Source organism: Hyla sarda, chromosome 9 (assembly GCF_029499605.1).
Source record: "Hyla sarda isolate aHylSar1 chromosome 9, aHylSar1.hap1, whole genome shotgun sequence".
NCBI classification, from domain to species: Eukaryota; Metazoa; Chordata; class Amphibia; order Anura; family Hylidae; genus Hyla; species Hyla sarda.
Window position 1 is genome coordinate 21299342 of NC_079197.1, and position 17824 is coordinate 21317165.

Consider the following 17824-nt stretch of genomic DNA (forward strand, 5'->3'; position numbering starts at 1 on the left):
TTGAGGGCTATACACCCTAAAAGACAGGGTTTTTTTCTTTGCAATTTAGTTGTTTTTTTACGCTTCACCTTCTAAAAGCTATATGGTTTTTAGTTTTTCACCTATAGAACCATGAGGACTTGTTTTCTGCTTTACCAATTATACTATACAATTTGCAAAGACATCACTAATTTTAAACACAATCTTTAGTAAACATTTGGCAAATTTTTTCCTTCCCCAATTTTGCAACTTTTGCAGACATCTGTTCCTACACAGTGCCCTTTTCTGTGAAAATTACAAATTCTTTATTCTGTACAATTAAGGCAATACCCAATTTATATAGGTTGTGTTTTATTTTACTACTTTTTTTAAAAAATTACAACTTTTTGTACAAACATTAGCCTGAACTTTTTTATTTTTATTTATTTTTTATAACAATTCCCTATTTTTTTTTTTTTTTTTTAAGTCCCCACTGGGGACTATTACATCCAATCTTACGATTGCATAAACTGAATATTGCTGTCCCATAGGAAAGCATTGATCAGTGTTATCAGTGGCCCGTTAGTACAGGCTGCTGAGGGTGTCTGTACTATTGGAGCACTGATTAGATGAGCTGGACATGGTAGGGACCCTTCGCCTGTCCTCTTAGCCAGTCGGGTCCCCATGATTTTGTCGCAGTGCTCCCTACCCCTTCCTTGAGCTAGTTGTAAAGTTATTTTTCTGTTTTAGACGCCACAATCCTGACTGCAGCATCTAAAGGGTTAATGCTGGACATCGGTCTGATTGGCAATGTCGGCCATTAGGCTGGGTCCCAGCTGCAGATCGCAACCAGGATCCACTAGATATGAAGCTCACTTAGCTCCTAAGCATGCTTCATTCAACGGGAGCGAGACTAGGGTGTACACTTACATATGGGTCTGTATGTGCAAAATTGAAAGGGTTAAGATTTTTAAGAGGTGAGGAGGAAAAAACGGTGAAAGTGAAAACGGATAAACCCCGAGTCCCCAAGGGGTTAAGCTTACTTGTTACTTATTGTTGTGGCAGAATGAAGACTTCGAGGAAGAGGAGCAACACCATTTAGATTAGGTTTATTCCAGGTCAGGGTGTCTAAAGAACAAAAAAAAAATGTGTTTTTTTTTTGTTACAATACACTAAAGGTTATGAAAGTTTTTTGTTTTTTTTTCTCTAAAAATACGCAAACAAATGCAATAAACTGAAGCCACAGCAAAGTCCATAACATGAAGTAAATATATAAAACAAACCTATATCCAATATCCAGAGATCACCAAGCCGACATCCACTCATACCACCATATATAACCAAGCGGGATTTTTTGCTGTCTTTTTCAGTATATACAACTGCAGTATGCGATTCACGAGGAGGTGGGAGTATGCCGTATGTAATGGGGATGTCCCAAGCTACAACCCCAGAGCCAGGACGAAGCTCCAAAATATAGAGATCATTCAGGTACCTTAAAAATAATAAATGTATAGAAGCTTCATAAAAGCACAATACTCACATAAGTACATGCACCAATCCAGAACACAGATTTAGATACCTGGGAATGTTGTTCTTTGGATCCTCACTATCATTCGCCAATCCACCAAACAGGTAACATTTACTTCCCACCAATGAAAAGCTATGACCAAGTCGAGGACATGGAGGAGGGCCATTTTTTGGTGCTTTGGCTTTCAATCTCTTCCATTCCCATCTGCTTGCCTGTACAGGTGTAAATAACAGGAAAAAAAAAATAAACAAAATAAGCTTTAACCCACCTTCCGACGTTCCCAGTTACCGGCCTCACAATCCCTCCGCTGAGGTCCTGGGGATGGGAGCGTCACAGAGCCGTCAGCTTATCACTGGCCGCAGCGATGTCCCGCCTCGGCCGGTGATTAGGCTGAGCACAGTCATGTAAGAAGCCAGCCGGCTCCTTACATGACAATGGGCTCAGCCTATCACCGGCCGAGGCAGGAAATCGCTGCAGCCGGCGGATAGGCTGATGGCTCTGTGACGTTCCCATCCCCAGGACCTCAGCGGAGGGATTGTGAGGCCGGTAACTGGAAACGTCGGAAGGTGAGTTAAAGTTTATTTTTGCAGCCCAGGCACAGGATAGCACAGTACAGCGGCTAATAATTATTTGTGGGGTGGGGAGAGACGCAGCGCTTGCGGGCGACTTATTAGTACATCGATATGGGGACAGCGCAGCGCTGATCATTCATTCGTGGGGGGGCCCAACTGGTATTGCGGTATGGGAAAAATAAATTTCGGTATGAAACGGTATACCGCCCAGCACTAATTACTAGGATCTGCTATAACTTTCGGATTGGTTGGGGTCCAGTTGGTTGTACCACCAGTAACTCCAAGATTAAAAGGGGCTGTAGTGCTCTACGTTAAAATTCTAAGTCAATAAGTAGTACTGAAAAGTTACCTAGATTGAAACACACACATTCTCCAAAAATATGATTACCTGAAGCTCATACAAGTCATTGCTGTATTTTCCATATTCCACCATTCCTCCAAAGACAAGTAGACGGGTGCCATCGCAGACAAATCCATAGGCAGCACAACCTGGAGGAATATCTCCTCTGACAGCCGGAATGAACCACTGGTTGGTCGCTAGAATAGGAAGAGAGAAATCAAATATATATATGACCACTTACATTAAGCCTGAATAGTGTCCATTTGAGCCTCTTTACATAAGATGTATTGACACATTACAGGGGGCGATTATTGGCAATCATAATAAAGGCCACAGGATGGAAAGCCTGACTGATTAAGAATAGAGATGAGCGAACTTACAGTAAATTCGATTTGTCACGAACTTCTCGGCTCGGCAGTTGATGAATTATCCTGCGTAAATTAGTTCAGCCTTCAGGTGCTCCGGTGGGCTGGAAAAGGTGGATACAGTCCTAGGAAAGAGTCTCCTAGGACTGTATCCACCTTTTCCAGCCCACCGGAGCACCTGAAAGCTGAACTAATTTATGCAGGAAAAGTCATCAACTGCCGAGTCGAGAAGTTTGTGACGAATCAAATTTACTGTAAGTTCGCTCATCTCTAGTATACACTGAAGAGATGATACAATTCCATACATAACCTGCCCACCACTTACAGGCAAAACACTGGTGCACAAAAAGGTCTTGTAAACCAACCAGAATACTTCAGGCTTTGTTCTTATTCACAGCCAATGCAAACTGGAACTATGGATGACTAACATATCATGTGCAAGCTACACGACGCCTGTAAAGTGAGATACTATCATTAATCTCCTAATTCTTCGCTATTAAAATTATCCCGCCAGGTATAAGAAAGCATGTTAGAGCTTCATATGGAATCCCGAACCGCTGATCATGAGGCATCTGCAGAAAGAGACCAAGTGGGAAAGAATTTGCCACATAAAAATTGCTTCAGGAGATATGAGGCAAAAATCTCTTCATTCATCCTGAGCCCGGGATGCATCAAACCATAAAAATATATAAATAAGCTAAAAAAAACATTTATAAAAAAATATAACTCCTCATTTTCCTACATTCCCCCATTGCGGAGATATTGGCATCCCGTTCCTCCGCTGCTGCTGGGCTCTGTGCTTCTTGGGCTCGAAACATCGGCGCTGTCAGCGTATCGGTGGCCGCAGCTATGTCCCGCCTCGGCTGGTGATAGGCTGAGCGCACCGTTATGTAAGGAGCCGGCCAGAGCTGCTTACATGACAGTGCGCTCAGCCCATCACCGGCCGAGGCGGGAAATTGCTTCGGCCGCCGATACGCTGACAGCGCCGATGTTTCGAGCCCAAGAAGCACAGAGCCCAGCAGCAGCGGAGGAACGGGATGCCAATATCTCCGCAACAGAGGAACGTAGGAAAATGAGTTAGTTATTTAATTTTTTTAAGTTTGCAGCCCGGACACAGGATGAGTGAAAAGATTTTCACCACATATCTCCTTTAAATTAATAAAAGGATACCCACATCTGATCCCAAATATTCCATGGATAAATATAACATTATCTTGGCATAACCCCTTGAAAGTTTATCACCCAGGATTAGAAGAACAGTGCCACTTTTGCCACGTTTTGTGGTATTGCAGCTCCGTTCCATTGGAGGTGTATGTGGTATTGTAGATCACGAATGGTGTACCCCACGTCCTAGAACGGCTGCTCTCGCTCCCTGCGTCCGTGACTTTTTACTCTGTATGTTCACTTGTTGGTGAAAATAAATACACTTGGACTGAACTTGACAACATCCGTGGGGAGTGCAACTTCTTGCTTTCTTTGAATCCATTGGTGTTACACGTTTATGACCTATTGTTAGTTGGCACTGCCACGTGTCATCCTCTATCTAAAAGTCACGGCTCAGCTGGCCCCCCATCGCCTTGCTATTAGGCATTGTGGTTATTGTAGTGCCTGGTGCTTTTTTTTCCTCAAGATTGTCAGTATTGTAGATCAGCTCCCTCTAAGTGAATAGAGCCAAATTGCAATAACCAACACCTCCATTGGAACTGATCTGCAATACCACATGCAACCTGAGGCAAGGTGCGGCACTGTTTTTTTATTGAAGTACCCATGTATTTCTAATCCTGGATAAGGCTGCGTTCACACGGCCGTCTAGACCCATTCCGTTCTTCTCCCGTCAAAATTTAAAACAGACAAAAAAAAATTAAAAACACAATAATGGATGTTATCCATTTGGATACGTTTTTGTTCAGTTAATAAACCAAAAAAATTATTTTGTTCTGAGCATGCTCAAAAATAAAAACTGATCAAAAAACATGAATGCAAACGGATGACATTAAAGGCTAAATGTTAAATTTACTGTATCCGTTTTTTCTTCAGTTTTTTGGACGGAAGAAAAATACTGCATGTGCCGTTTTCTCCCGTCAAAAAAAATAAAAAAAACGGAAATTTGTGCAGACGAGTGCAAAAGGATTTAAAAAATAAAAAAAATAAAAAAATCCCAATGACATGAATGGGATTTTTTTAAAAACCATTTTGAATCTGTTTACAGCCTGCAAAAAAGCAAACAAAACGGGGATTAAAAAAATAAAATAAAACGGGAACAGACAACCGTGCGAACGCACCCTAACTTTTAAGGCACATACATAAATAAAATAATGTAGGCCAAGTCAATTTTAGCAGGGTCAGCTGATGTTGTAAGAATGAAGGATCAGGTATGTCAGATGCCACATCCTCCATTCCCACAGGAGACAAGCTTATACAGCAGTGGTCTCAAACTGCGGCCCTCCAGAGGTTGTAAAACCTTCAACTCCCAGCATGCCCGGACAGCCAACGGCTGTCCGGGCATGCTGGGAGAGATTTGCAACACCTGGAGGGCCACAGTTTGAGACCACTGCTATACAGGAAGGGTCTTCTCCCTGCACTTAGGCTGCAAGTGAAGCCTGACCAGGTTGAGTCTGCTGTGACCACCCCTGTGGCACTGAAAGGCGCACGCAGTATACAAGTTATTTTTTTTAGCATAGAACAGGGTTAGAACACTATTCCTCACCACCAGGTCCTGGGAAACCAGGGACATGACAGGTTCTCTACAAAAGAGCATTGCCATCTTATTGCATTCCCATCAATGTTTCTCTGCACAGCAGCAACCTGTCCTCCCTATTGTGCAGGGCGCTGCAGCCGGCCCCATACACTTGCATGAAGCCGTCCTGCTGGGCACCGCTGTGCAGACAAAGACTGAAGTCACAGCACAGGATCAGCAGTGGCCCTAGTGCCCCAAGACCGCATAAAGCAGGGAGCCTTTTCTACAAATAAAAAGTGACACTTAGCAAAAAGCTGTAAATGTTTGATTCTAAAAAACAAGGCCTCGCACTCGCTCAGCTGTGCAAAGAATAATCCATACTAAGGCTGCATTCACACCACGTTTTTGCAATACAGTTCCCGTATCATGGTTTTTGGTGAAAAACGGATTCCTCAAAACCGGACTTTAACTGTATCAAAATGTGTGGACAAATTTTAACCCGTATACAGTTAAAAACCTTATACGTTTAAAAAATGTCCGGTTGCATCTGTTTAAGAAGAAAAAAAAAAAAAAAAAAAAAAAAAAAAAAAAAAAAAAAAAAAACTTACGTTGTTACATTTTCACTCCATTATGAATAAAGTTTCACTTTGATTGAAATTCCAAGAAAAAAATAAAAAAAATAAAAAAAACACTGTGCAAAGTGCAAACTGGATGGAACTGTACGCACATACCCCTTTGACCCCCATGGTAAAAAAAACAAAAAAAAAATTTAATGTATACGGTTTAATACAGTTTTACACACAGAACAAAAACTGGTAGGCTAGAGTTTTGGGTACGGGGGGGGGGGGGGAAATGACAAAACCTTACAGGATGGAAAACTGATGCATCTTTTGGCATATGGTTTTCAATACAGTTCCGTACGGTTTTCACAATGAAAACGTATACGGGAACTGTATTGCAAAAACGTGGTGTGAACCCGGCCTAAGTGGTGAACTTAGTGTAATTTTAAAAAAAATTATATATATATGCGTGAACTAGCACCATATTTAATCAGATGTAGTCATTTTGGTGATGGTACATATTACCATCGCACAAGTTTTAGGTGTAGAAAATGGTTCACCTAGACCACCCCTGATTTCCCCCCCCCCCCCATGTGTAAGTGTACTGTGATTGACATATTGCTAAATTACAAGGTTATTTTCGACTAGAAAGTTACTACTAAGTGAGGAGCAGGGGGCACCATCTGTATGTGAATATAAATCTCAGGACTTAGAGGCACCGGAGAGGAAATTTTATCATAATCTGTGCAAAGGAAATGCTGCCCAGTTGCCCATAGTAACCAATCAGATGGCTTCTTTCATTTTGCAGAGGCCTTGTTAAATATGAAAGAAGCAATCTGATTGGTTGCTAGGGGCAACTTTTCCTAAATCTCCCCCCCAGTAAACACCAAAAGGAAATCTAACCTATAAGTGACCTAAAGGGGTATTCCCACCATTATGGCATATCCATAGAATAAGGACACACACACAGCCGTTGGCTATCCGGGCATGCTGGGAGTTGTAGTTTTGCAACAGCTGGAGTTACTCTGGCTGGGAAACACTGTTGTACACTTAAAAGGGGTACTCCGCCCCTAGACATCTTATCCCCTATCCTATGAATAGGGGCTAAGATGTCAGATCGCTGGGGTCCCGCTGCTGGGGACCCCCGGAATCTCGGCTGCAGCACCCCGCTATCATTACTGCACAGAGCAGACTGGCTCTGTGCGTAATGACCGGCGATACAGGGGCCGGAGCATCTTTATGTCACGGCTCCGCCCCCTCATGACATAACGGCCCGCCCCCTCAATACAAGTCTATGGGAGGGGGCATGCTGGCCACCACGCCCACTCCCAAATACTTGTATTGAGGGGTGGGCTGTTATGTAACGAGGGGGCGGAGCCGTGACATAAAGATGCTCCGGCCCCTGTATCGCCAGACATTACGCACAGAGCCAGTCCTGCTCTGTGCAGTAATGATAGCGCGGTGCTGCAGCCGAGATTCCAGGGGACCCCAGCAGCGGGACCCCAGCGCTCTGACATCTTAGCCCCTATTCTTAGGATAGGGGATAAGATGTCTAGGGGCGGAGTACCCCTTTAAGAGTATGTTCTAGGGATTGACCGATTATCGGTTTGGCCGATAATCGCGATTTTGGACATTATCGGTATTGGCAATTACCTTGCAGATATGCCGATAATGCCCCGCACTGTGACCGCCCCCACCGACCTATCACCGCCGCTGCCCCCCCATCACCGGTGTTATAATTACCTGTTCCTGGGGGTCCGGGATCATTCTGGCTCCTGCGCTGTTGCTGTGCGCTGCGTAAATATGAGTGACGTCTCCAACGCAATGTCACCGTCAGTACGCATAGTGACAGCGCAGGACGCCGACGGAGCCAGCAGGATCGCGGACCCCCAGGAACCGGTAATTATAACACCGGGGATAGGGGGAGGTGATGGGGCAGCGGCGGCAGTATGTGGGCAGATGATGGGGGGGGGGGGGGGAGGCGATGGGGCAACTGTGGTGGTTAGACTCAGGACAGGCAAGGGGAGAGAAGCGGGTGGCAGCGGCGGTCTCTGGCACCGCAAAAGCCGCTATAGTTCATTGATTTAAAGGGCCCGCTTTAAATCATTGTACTAAAACGGCTTCTGCCCCGATGGGGGGGGGGGGGGGGGGGGAGGGTTTGAAATAGCCGCATGCAGTGCCTCACGTAACCGCAAAACGAACACGTTAAGTGACCGTGAAGAAGCACGTTTTTCATGTGCTTCACTATATGGCACGCAACGCACAATTAGGAGCGGCAATACTTATACTTTCCATAGTGTTGTGTTCTGCTGATAAGCCTCTCACTGATAAGGGGTTAAGGAAATATGTTTTTTGCAGGACTAGAGACACTTGTATAAGTGAAGGGAATGGAGGGTCAATAGTTCAAGACTGAAGCTGTAAACCATTGGAAAAACTGCTGCCATTCAGCTAAGGCTATAAAAACTTGTAAACTCTATTGTTAGCTTAAAGGGGTACTCCGCACCTAGACATCTAAGATGTCAGATTGGCGGGGACCCCGGGGATCGCCGCTGCGGCACCGCGCTATCATTACTGCAGAGCGAGTTTGCTCTGTGCGTAATGACGGGCGATATAGGTCTCTATGTAGAGGGAGGGGACCTACAGACGGCACATCTGTACAGGCTGTCAAAGCATGCTGGGAGTTGCAGTTGTGCAACAGCTGGAGGCACCCTGGTTGAGAAACATTGCATTATAAAGGAAGGGGCCCTACAGGCGTCACATCTACATAGAGGGAGGGGCCCTACAGGCGGCACAAATATGTAGAGGGAGGGGACCTACAGACGGCACAAATATGTAGAGGGAGGGGACCTACAGACGGCACACCTATGTAGAGGGAGGGGACCTACAGACGGCACATCTATATAGAGGGAGGGGACCTACAGACGGCACATCTATATAGAGGGAGGGGACCTACAGACGGCACATCTATATAGAGGGAGGGGACCTACATACGGCACATCTATATAGAGGGAGGGGACCTACATACGGCACATCTATATAGAGGGAGGGGACCTACATACGGCACATCTATATAGAGGGAGGGGACCTACATACGGCACATCTATATAGAGGGAGGGGACCTACATACGGCACATCTATATAGAGGGAGGGGACCTACATACGGCACATCTATATAGAGGGAGGGGACCTACATACGGCACATCTATATAGAGGGAGGGGACCTACATACGGCACATCTATATAGAGGGAGGGGACCTACATACGGCACATCTATATACAGGGAGGGGACCTACATACTGCACATCTATAGGAGGGAGGGGACCTACATACGGCACATCTATATAGAGGGAGGGGACCTACATACGGCACATCTATATACAGGGAGGGGACCTACATACTGCACATCTATAGGAGGGAGGGGACCTACATACGGCACATCTATATAGAGGGAGGGGACCTACATACGGCACATTTATATAGAGGGAGGGGACACACTGCACAGGCAGCTTTTTCAAAGTTAAAATTGGCGGCAGGAGTGTCAGCTGATAAAGGGAATGTGCATGAAGAATCCATCAGCCAGAGCTATAGGCAACAGGGTGGAGACAGCAGCACGGAAACTGAAAGCTCGCTGCAAATGCGTCCGCCTCTCATTACTATGTACTGACCAGGCAGCAGACTACTATACACTGACAGGGGAAGGTGCTCTATCTATACGAAGCACAGGCTGTCCGGGCATGCTGGGAGTAGTAGTTACCAAACAGCTGGAGACACCATGGTTGGGAAACAACAAAACTTTGCAGCATAATTTACAATGTATGTACAGACAGTAACACACAAAGGCTTATCTGAGCGCTGCGGAATCTGTAGGCGCTACGTAAATAAATAAAATAAAAAGGCCATGTCTGAGCCACGTACAGCAATGGTATACGTGTGGATACGAACAAAAAAAAAAAAAAAAAAAGGAAAGCAGGTAAATCAAAATCGGTCCTAAACCTAGCTATAGCAGTTTTCAAACAAAAGTCTAGAGATGAGCGAATTTACAGTAAATTCGATTCGTCACGAACTTCTCGGCTCGGCAGTTGATGACTTATCCTGCATAAATTAGTTCAGCTTTCCAGTGCTCCGGTGGGCTGGAAAAGGTGGATACAGTCCTGGGAAAGAGTCTCCTAGGAATGTATCCACCTTTTCCAAGCCCACAGGGGCACCTGAAAGCTGAGCTCATTTATGCAGGATAAGCCATCAACTGCCGAGCCGAGAAGTTCGTGACGAATCGAATTTACTGTAAATTCGCTCATCTCTACAAAAGTCCCTCCAGCTGTTGCAAAACTACGCCTGTCCAGGCATGCTGGCAGTTGTAGCTTTGCAACAGCTGGAGGCACCATTGCCAGGAAGCACTGCCCTATAGATCCTCATACACAAAGGATAGCTATTGGTCGAGTGTTCTTTCAGCTGACAGCTCTCCCGATTCCTCCATACACATGAATGCTCGGCATGGCTGAGCATTCATTAGCTAAGAATGAAGAGGCTGGGTAATCTGCTAAGAAACAGCGTTGATGGAGGCCGATCTACCCAAAAACATAAGGATCAGGCAAGTGAAATCCAACATGGCCGACATCGCTCCCTCAAAATCAGTTGGTAGATAGCTGGATTTTGGCGCTGATCTCTGTCCCCCGCACCTTTTTAACCCTTTCTTTTTATAATTACACATGTGTGTCACTCTGTAAGAGCATGATGGGCACTGTAGTGTAAGAGCAGCAGGAAAGTAACTGGTTGGGAATTAGTGAGAACATGACGGAGAAGGCAGGAGAGTATAGGAGAGATACTGAACTTGTGTCTCCATCTGTTGTAAAAATACAATTCCCACATGATGGGAGCAGTTGTTTTGCAACAGCTGGAGAACTTTAGTTTGTGGAACACTGCCACAGAACATAATGGACAAGGCAGGAAAAGTGAGGTTGGGTAAGAAGTACAGTATGAGACATGACGGACAGGCAGAGAGATGAGCAGATAATTAAGAGTCGATGTATCGGCACCAAGGGATAGGAGGCTGTACAGAAGTAGCTGCTGTGAAGTACTACAGTATGGATTATGGATAACCCTGGAGACGTGCAGGTTGTCTAGGAGTAGTAGTGGTGGCTGACTGTAGTACAGTACAGAATATGTTAACTTTGGAGACGCGTGGCCTCCAGCTGTTGCAAAACTACAACTTCCAGACAGCAAAGTAGTAAAAACTGTCTAGTAGTAGTAGTAGTAGTAGTACAGTATGGAATATGATGGATAATCCTGGAGATGAGAGGCTGTATAGGAGAAGTAGCAGCCGTGTAGTAGTGCTGTATGGATGACTTAAGATATGATGGTTGTTTAGAAGCCGTACAGTATGGAATCTGACAGATTACCCCAGAGATCAGCATGTAGGAGGAGGAGGAGGAGGAGGAGTACAGATTACCCCAGAGATCAGCATGTAGGAGGAGGAGGAGGAGGAGGAGTACAGATTACCCCAGAGATCAGCATGTAGGAGGAGGAGGAGGAGGAGGAGTACAGATTACCCCAGAGATCAGCATGTAGGAGGAGGAGGAGGAGTACAGATTACCCCAGAGATCAGCATGTAGGAGGAGGAGGAGGAGTACAGATTACCCCAGAGATCAGCATGTAGGAGGAGGAGGAGGAGTACAGATTACCCCAGAGATCAGCATGTAGGAGGAGGAGGAGGAGTACAGATTACCCCAGAGATCAGCATGTAGGAGGAGGAGGAGGAGTACAGATTACCCCAGAGATCAGCATGTAGGAGGAGGAGGAGGAGGAGTACAGATTACCCCAGAGATCAGCATGTAGGAGGAGGAGGAGGAGGAGTACAGATTACCCCAGAGATCAGCATGTAGGAGGAGGAGGAGGAGGAGTACAGATTACCCCAGAGATCAGCATGTAGGAGGAGGAGGAGGAGGAGTACAGATTACCCCAGAGATCAGCATGTAGGAGGAGGAGGAGGAGGAGGAGGAGGAGTACAGATTACCCCAGAGATCAGCATGTAGGAGGAGGAGGAGGAGGAGGAGTACAGATTACCCCAGAGATCAGCATGTAGGAGGAGGAGGAGGAGGAGGAGTACAGATTACCCCAGAGATCAGCATGTAGGAGGAGGAGGAGGAGGAGGAGTACAGATTACCCCAGAGATCAGCATGTAGGAGGAGGAGGAGGAGGAGGAGTACAGATTACCCCAGAGATCAGCATGTAGGAGGAGGAGGAGGAGGAGGAGTACAGATTACCCCAGAGATCAGCATGTAGGAGGAGGAGGAGGAGTACAGATTACCCCAGAGATCAGCATGTAGGAGGAGGAGGAGGAGTACAGATTACCCCAGAGATCAGCATGTAGGAGGAGGAGGAGGAGTACAGATTACCCCAGAGATCAGCATGTAGGAGGAGGAGGAGGAGGAGGAGTACAGATTACCCCAGAGATCAGCATGTAGGAGGAGGAGGAGGAGGAGTACAGATTACCCCAGAGATCAGCATGTAGGAGGAGGAGGAGGAGGAGGAGTACAGATTACCCCAGAGATCAGCATGTAGGAGGAGGAGGAGGAGGAGGAGTACAGATTACCCCAGAGATCAGCATGTAGGAGGAGGAGGAGGAGGAGGAGTACAGATTACCCCAGAGATCAGCATGTAGGAGGAGGAGGAGGAGGAGGAGTACAGATTACCCCAGAGATCAGCATGTAGGAGGAGGAGGAGGAGGAGGAGTACAGATTACCCCAGAGATCAGCATGTAGGAGGAGGAGGAGGAGGAGGAGTACAGATTACCCCAGAGATCAGCATGTAGGAGGAGGAGGAGGAGGAGGAGTACAGATTACCCCAGAGATCAGCATGTAGGAGGAGGAGGAGGAGGAGGAGTACAGATTACCCCAGAGATCAGCATGTAGGAGGAGGAGGAGGAGTACAGATTACCCCAGAGATCAGCATGTAGGAGGAGGAGGAGGAGGAGGAGTACAGATTACCCCAGAGATCAGCATGTAGGAGGAGGAGGAGGAGGAGGAGTACAGATTACCCCAGAGATCAGCATGTAGGAGGAGGAGGAGGAGGAGGAGTACAGATTACCCCAGAGATCAGCATGTAGGAGGAGGAGGAGGAGGAGGAGTACAGATTACCCCAGAGATCAGCATGTAGGAGGAGGAGGAGGAGGAGGAGTACAGATTACCCCAGAGATCAGCATGTAGGAGGAGGAGGAGGAGGAGGAGTACAGATTACCCCAGAGATCAGCATGTAGGAGGAGGAGGAGGAGGAGGAGTACAGATTACCCCAGAGATCAGCATGTAGGAGGAGGAGGAGGAGGAGGAGTACAGATTACCCCAGAGATCAGCATGTAGGAGGAGGAGGAGGAGGAGGAGTACAGATTACCCCAGAGATCAGCATGTAGGAGGAGGAGGAGGAGGAGGAGTACAGATTACCCCAGAGATCAGCATGTAGGAGGAGGAGGAGGAGTACAGATTACCCCAGAGATCAGCATGTAGGAGGAGGAGGAGGAGGAGTACAGATTACCCCAGAGATCAGCATGTAGGAGGAGGAGGAGGAGGAGTACAGATTACCCCAGAGATCAGCATGTAGGAGGAGGAGGAGGAGGAGGAGTACAGATTACCCCAGAGATCAGCATGTAGGAGGAGGAGGAGGAGGAGGAGTACAGATTACCCCAGAGATCAGCATGTAGGAGGAGGAGGAGGAGGAGTACAGATTACCCCAGAGATCAGCATGTAGGAGGAGGAGGAGGAGGAGTACAGATTACCCCAGAGATCAGCATGTAGGAGGAGGAGGAGGAGGAGTACAGATTACCCCAGAGATCAGCATGTAGGAGGAGGAGGAGGAGTACAGATTACCCCAGAGATCAGCATGTAGGAGGAGGAGGAGGAGTACAGATTACCCCAGAGATCAGCATGTAGGAGGAGGAGGAGGAGTACAGATTACCCCAGAGATCAGCATGTAGGAGGAGGAGGAGGAGTACAGATTACCCCAGAGATCAGCATGTAGGAGGAGGAGGAGGAGTACAGATTACCCCAGAGATCAGCATGTAGGAGGAGGAGGAGGAGTACAGATTACCCCAGAGATCAGCATGTAGGAGGAGGAGGAGGAGTACAGATTACCCCAGAGATCAGCATGTAGGAGGAGGAGGAGGAGTACAGATTACCCCAGAGATCAGCATGTAGGAGGAGGAGGAGGAGTACAGATTACCCCAGAGATCAGCATGTAGGAGGAGGAGGAGGAGTACAGATTACCCCAGAGATCAGCATGTAGGAGGAGGAGGAGGAGTACAGATTACCCCAGAGATCAGCATGTAGGAGGAGGAGGAGGAGTACAGATTACCCCAGAGATCAGCATGTAGGAGGAGGAGGAGGAGTACAGATTACCCCAGAGATCAGCATGTAGGAGGAGGAGGAGGAGTACAGATTACCCCAGAGATCAGCATGTAGGAGGAGGAGGAGGAGGAGGAGTACAGATTACCCCAGAGATCAGCATGTAGGAGGAGGAGGAGGAGTACAGATTACCCCAGAGATCAGCATGTAGGAGGAGGAGGAGGAGGAGGAGTACAGATTACCCCAGAGATCAGCATGTAGGAGGAGGAGGAGGAGGAGGAGTACAGATTACCCCAGAGATCAGCATGTAGGAGGAGGAGGAGGAGGAGTACAGATTACCCCAGAGATCAGCATGTAGGAGGAGGAGGAGGAGGAGTACAGATTACCCCAGAGATCAGCATGTAGGAGGAGGAGGAGGAGGAGTACAGATTACCCCAGAGATCAGCATGTAGGAGGAGGAGGAGGAGGAGTACAGATTACCCCAGAGATCAGCATGTAGGAGGAGGAGGAGGAGGAGTACAGATTACCCCAGAGATCAGCATGTAGGATGAGGAGGAGGAGGAGTACAGATTACCCCAGAGATCAGCATGTAGGATGAGGAGGAGGAGGAGTACAGATTACCCCAGAGATCAGCATGTAGGATGAGGAGGAGGAGGAGTACAGATTACCCCAGAGATCAGCATGTAGGATGAGGAGGAGTACAGATTACCCCAGAGATCAGAATGTAGGATGAGGAGTACAGATTACCCCAGAGATCAGCATGTAGGAGGAGAAGTACAGATTACCATAGAGATCAGCATGTAGGCGAAGTAGTACAGATTACCCCAGAGATCAGCATGTAGGAGTAGTAGTAGTAGTACAGATTACCAAAGAGATCAGCATGTAGGATGAGGAGTACAGATTACCCCAGAGATCAGCATGTAGGATGAGTACAGATTACCCCAGAGATCAGCATGTGGGAGTAGTAGTAGTAGTAGTACAGATTACCATAGAGATCAGCATGTAGGAGTAGTAGTACAGATTACCATAGAGATCAGCATGTAGGATGAGGAGTACAGATTACCCCAGAGATCAGCATGTAGGAGTAGTAGTACAGATTACCATAGAGATCAGAATGTAGGAGTAGTAGTACAGATTACCCCAGAGATCAGCATGTAGGAGTAGTAGTACAGATTACCATAGAGATCAGAATGTAGGAGTAGTAGTACAGATTACCCTGGAGATCAGCATGTAGAACAGCGTTTCCCAGCAAGGGTGCCTCCAGCTGTTGCAAAACTATAACTCCCAGCCTTTGGCTGTCCGGGCATGCTGAGAGTTGGAGTTTTGCAACAGCTGGAGGCACCCTGATGTAGAAGTAATAGTACAGATAACCCTGGAGATCAGCATGTAGAAGTAGTAGTACAATGATGATCAGCATGTAGAAGTAGTAGTACAATGATGATCAGCTGTCTAGGAGTAGTAGTACAATGATGATCAGCTGTCTAGGAGTAGTAGTACAATGATGATCAGCTGTCTAGGAGTAGTACCAGCAGCTGTGTAGTAGTACAGTATGGAACATGATGATCCTGGAGATAATCATTTGTCTAGGAGTAATAACCCTTCTGATTCATCTCAATACTTTCATCCCGAATGTTTCAGCCTCTGCAGTGATCCGAGGTCCGTGCACTGACTGACAGCGCTGAGCAGGCGGCGGTAGGACCGCTCGGCCGATCCCTCAGTGTAGTCGCCGCTGGCAGCCCTGGCCCCGCCCCCTGTCTGTCTCCAATCCTCCTGCTGGGGGAACCCGCCATTTTTCTTTGTAGATTTTGAAAAAAAAAAAAAAAAAGTCGCAGCGCAGGCCGGTGCCGGGGGGAGGGGGCGCCAGAGCTGCCAGTGTCAGTGCACACAGTGCGGCCTACACCCGGCCCTGACATGTGTCCTAATACACCACACTATAAAGTCCCTTACACCAACGCACCAGAACCGCAGCGTGTGAACAGTACTGACCTGTGTTATAGACGTGTAGCTCGTCCACGATCCCTTCATTTCCGCCACCAAATACCACAATCAGTTCCTTGATGGCCACGGCCCTGTGTCCGTGCCGGGGCCTTGGAACCGGGCCCGACCAGCCGACCACTCGCTTCCAGCGGGGCTGCAGGGCGGCGGAAGATGATCCGGTCACCGCCGGTGTGGAGGCCATAGCGGCGGAGGCTGTGATCGATGAAGCGGTACCGGCAGCTCGGGGGACGGGGATGTGTGTGCGAGATGTGACCGGGTTAGAAGCAAAAACGCCGGGGCTGAGGCCTGGTCCGGAGCCGGCGCTCACTGTGGCGCTATGGAGTCCATGGGAGCCGCCATTTTATGACGGCGGCCGGAGAGAAAACAAACGGGATTCCCGCGCCCGCCGCTCCGGGCCCCCCTGACGTGTACGGGTCAGGGACAGGCAGCACGTCCCCCGCAGGCCGCCCCCTCTCCTCCTCACCCGGCCCCGCGCTTCTCTTCACAGCCGCCCGGGAGCAGCGAAGCTGAGGGAGTCCATGGGAGCCGCCATCTTGTGCCGTCCAAACAAACCAATAAAGAGCTGCTGAGGGGAAACCAAAGATGGCGGCGAGCGGGGCGACAACACACACACAAACGGCACCGGGGCCGCTCCTCTGCTGCCTCTACCGGAGGGATCACCGGCTCCTCTCCTCCCGAGGATACCGCGGCGTGTAGATGGGGGCTGAAAGTGACGGCTCCACCCCCTCCGCCACCGCTTATCTACTGCAACCCGGCGGATGTGAGGAGAAAACGACGAAAAACTGACGGGGACGATAAACTGCCCGAACGGGAGGGATGTAAAAACCGTCTGCAACCGGGATTATAGGTGTGCGAACACGGTCCAAGGCGCCGGAGACTCTTTTCACGCCTCCCTGGGAGCCGCCATCTTGTCAGCGCCCGCCTCCCGTCTTCCTCCTCCTCCGGAGACAATAAGATGGAGGCGGGGCCTGCGCATGGATGAGGGGGCGGGGTCTGGTGGACGAGATCACCTTACATAGAATTCATAGGGGGGACAGGAGTGCGATAGGCGCCCCCCTCCTCTCCCCCTTTAAAGACCAGTACACCTCTAGTATAGTTATTAGGCTGCGTTCACACTGCGCTTTATGTCAACTACACGTACACATTAGTTGGTGTTTTTGTTTGTAGAGATGTGTGTAAACACTGCTCAAAAAAATAAAGGGCACACAAACAACACAATGTAACTCCAAGTCAATGACACTTCTGTGAAATCCCACTGTCCACTCAGGAAGCAACACTGATTGACAATCAATTCCACATGCTGTTGTACAAATGGAACAGACAACAGGTGGAAATTATAGGCAATTAGCAATAAAGGAGTAGTTCTGCAGGTGGTGACCACAGACCACTTCTCAGTTCCTATGCCTCCTGGCTGAGTCTTTTTCTCTGTCTCTCTTTCCTCGTGTGAACGTACCCTAAGAGGGCATAAAGTTTAGGGATGTTAAACCCAAATGAGC

The 17824-nt window shown here is 48.0% G+C and overlaps 1 protein-coding gene across 2 annotated transcripts in view; it reads right to left on the reverse strand.

Moving 5' to 3' along the window:
* HCFC1 (host cell factor C1) overlaps positions 1-17554 on the reverse strand; it is a 53394-nt gene extending 35840 nt beyond the window's left edge. For both annotated transcript variants that reach the window (XM_056538390.1, XM_056538389.1), the window contains exons 1-5: positions 16317-17554; positions 2447-2595; positions 1538-1698; positions 1242-1450; positions 1002-1086 (exon numbers count right to left, since the gene is read on the reverse strand). In XM_056538390.1, coding sequence (XP_056394365.1) covers positions 1002-1086; positions 1242-1450; positions 1538-1698; positions 2447-2595; positions 16317-16509 — 797 coding nt within the window. In that variant the 5' untranslated portion in view covers positions 16510-17554. The remainder of the gene's footprint in view (positions 1-1001; positions 1087-1241; positions 1451-1537; positions 1699-2446; positions 2596-16316) is intronic.
* Between the last annotated feature and the right edge of the window lie 270 nt (positions 17555-17824).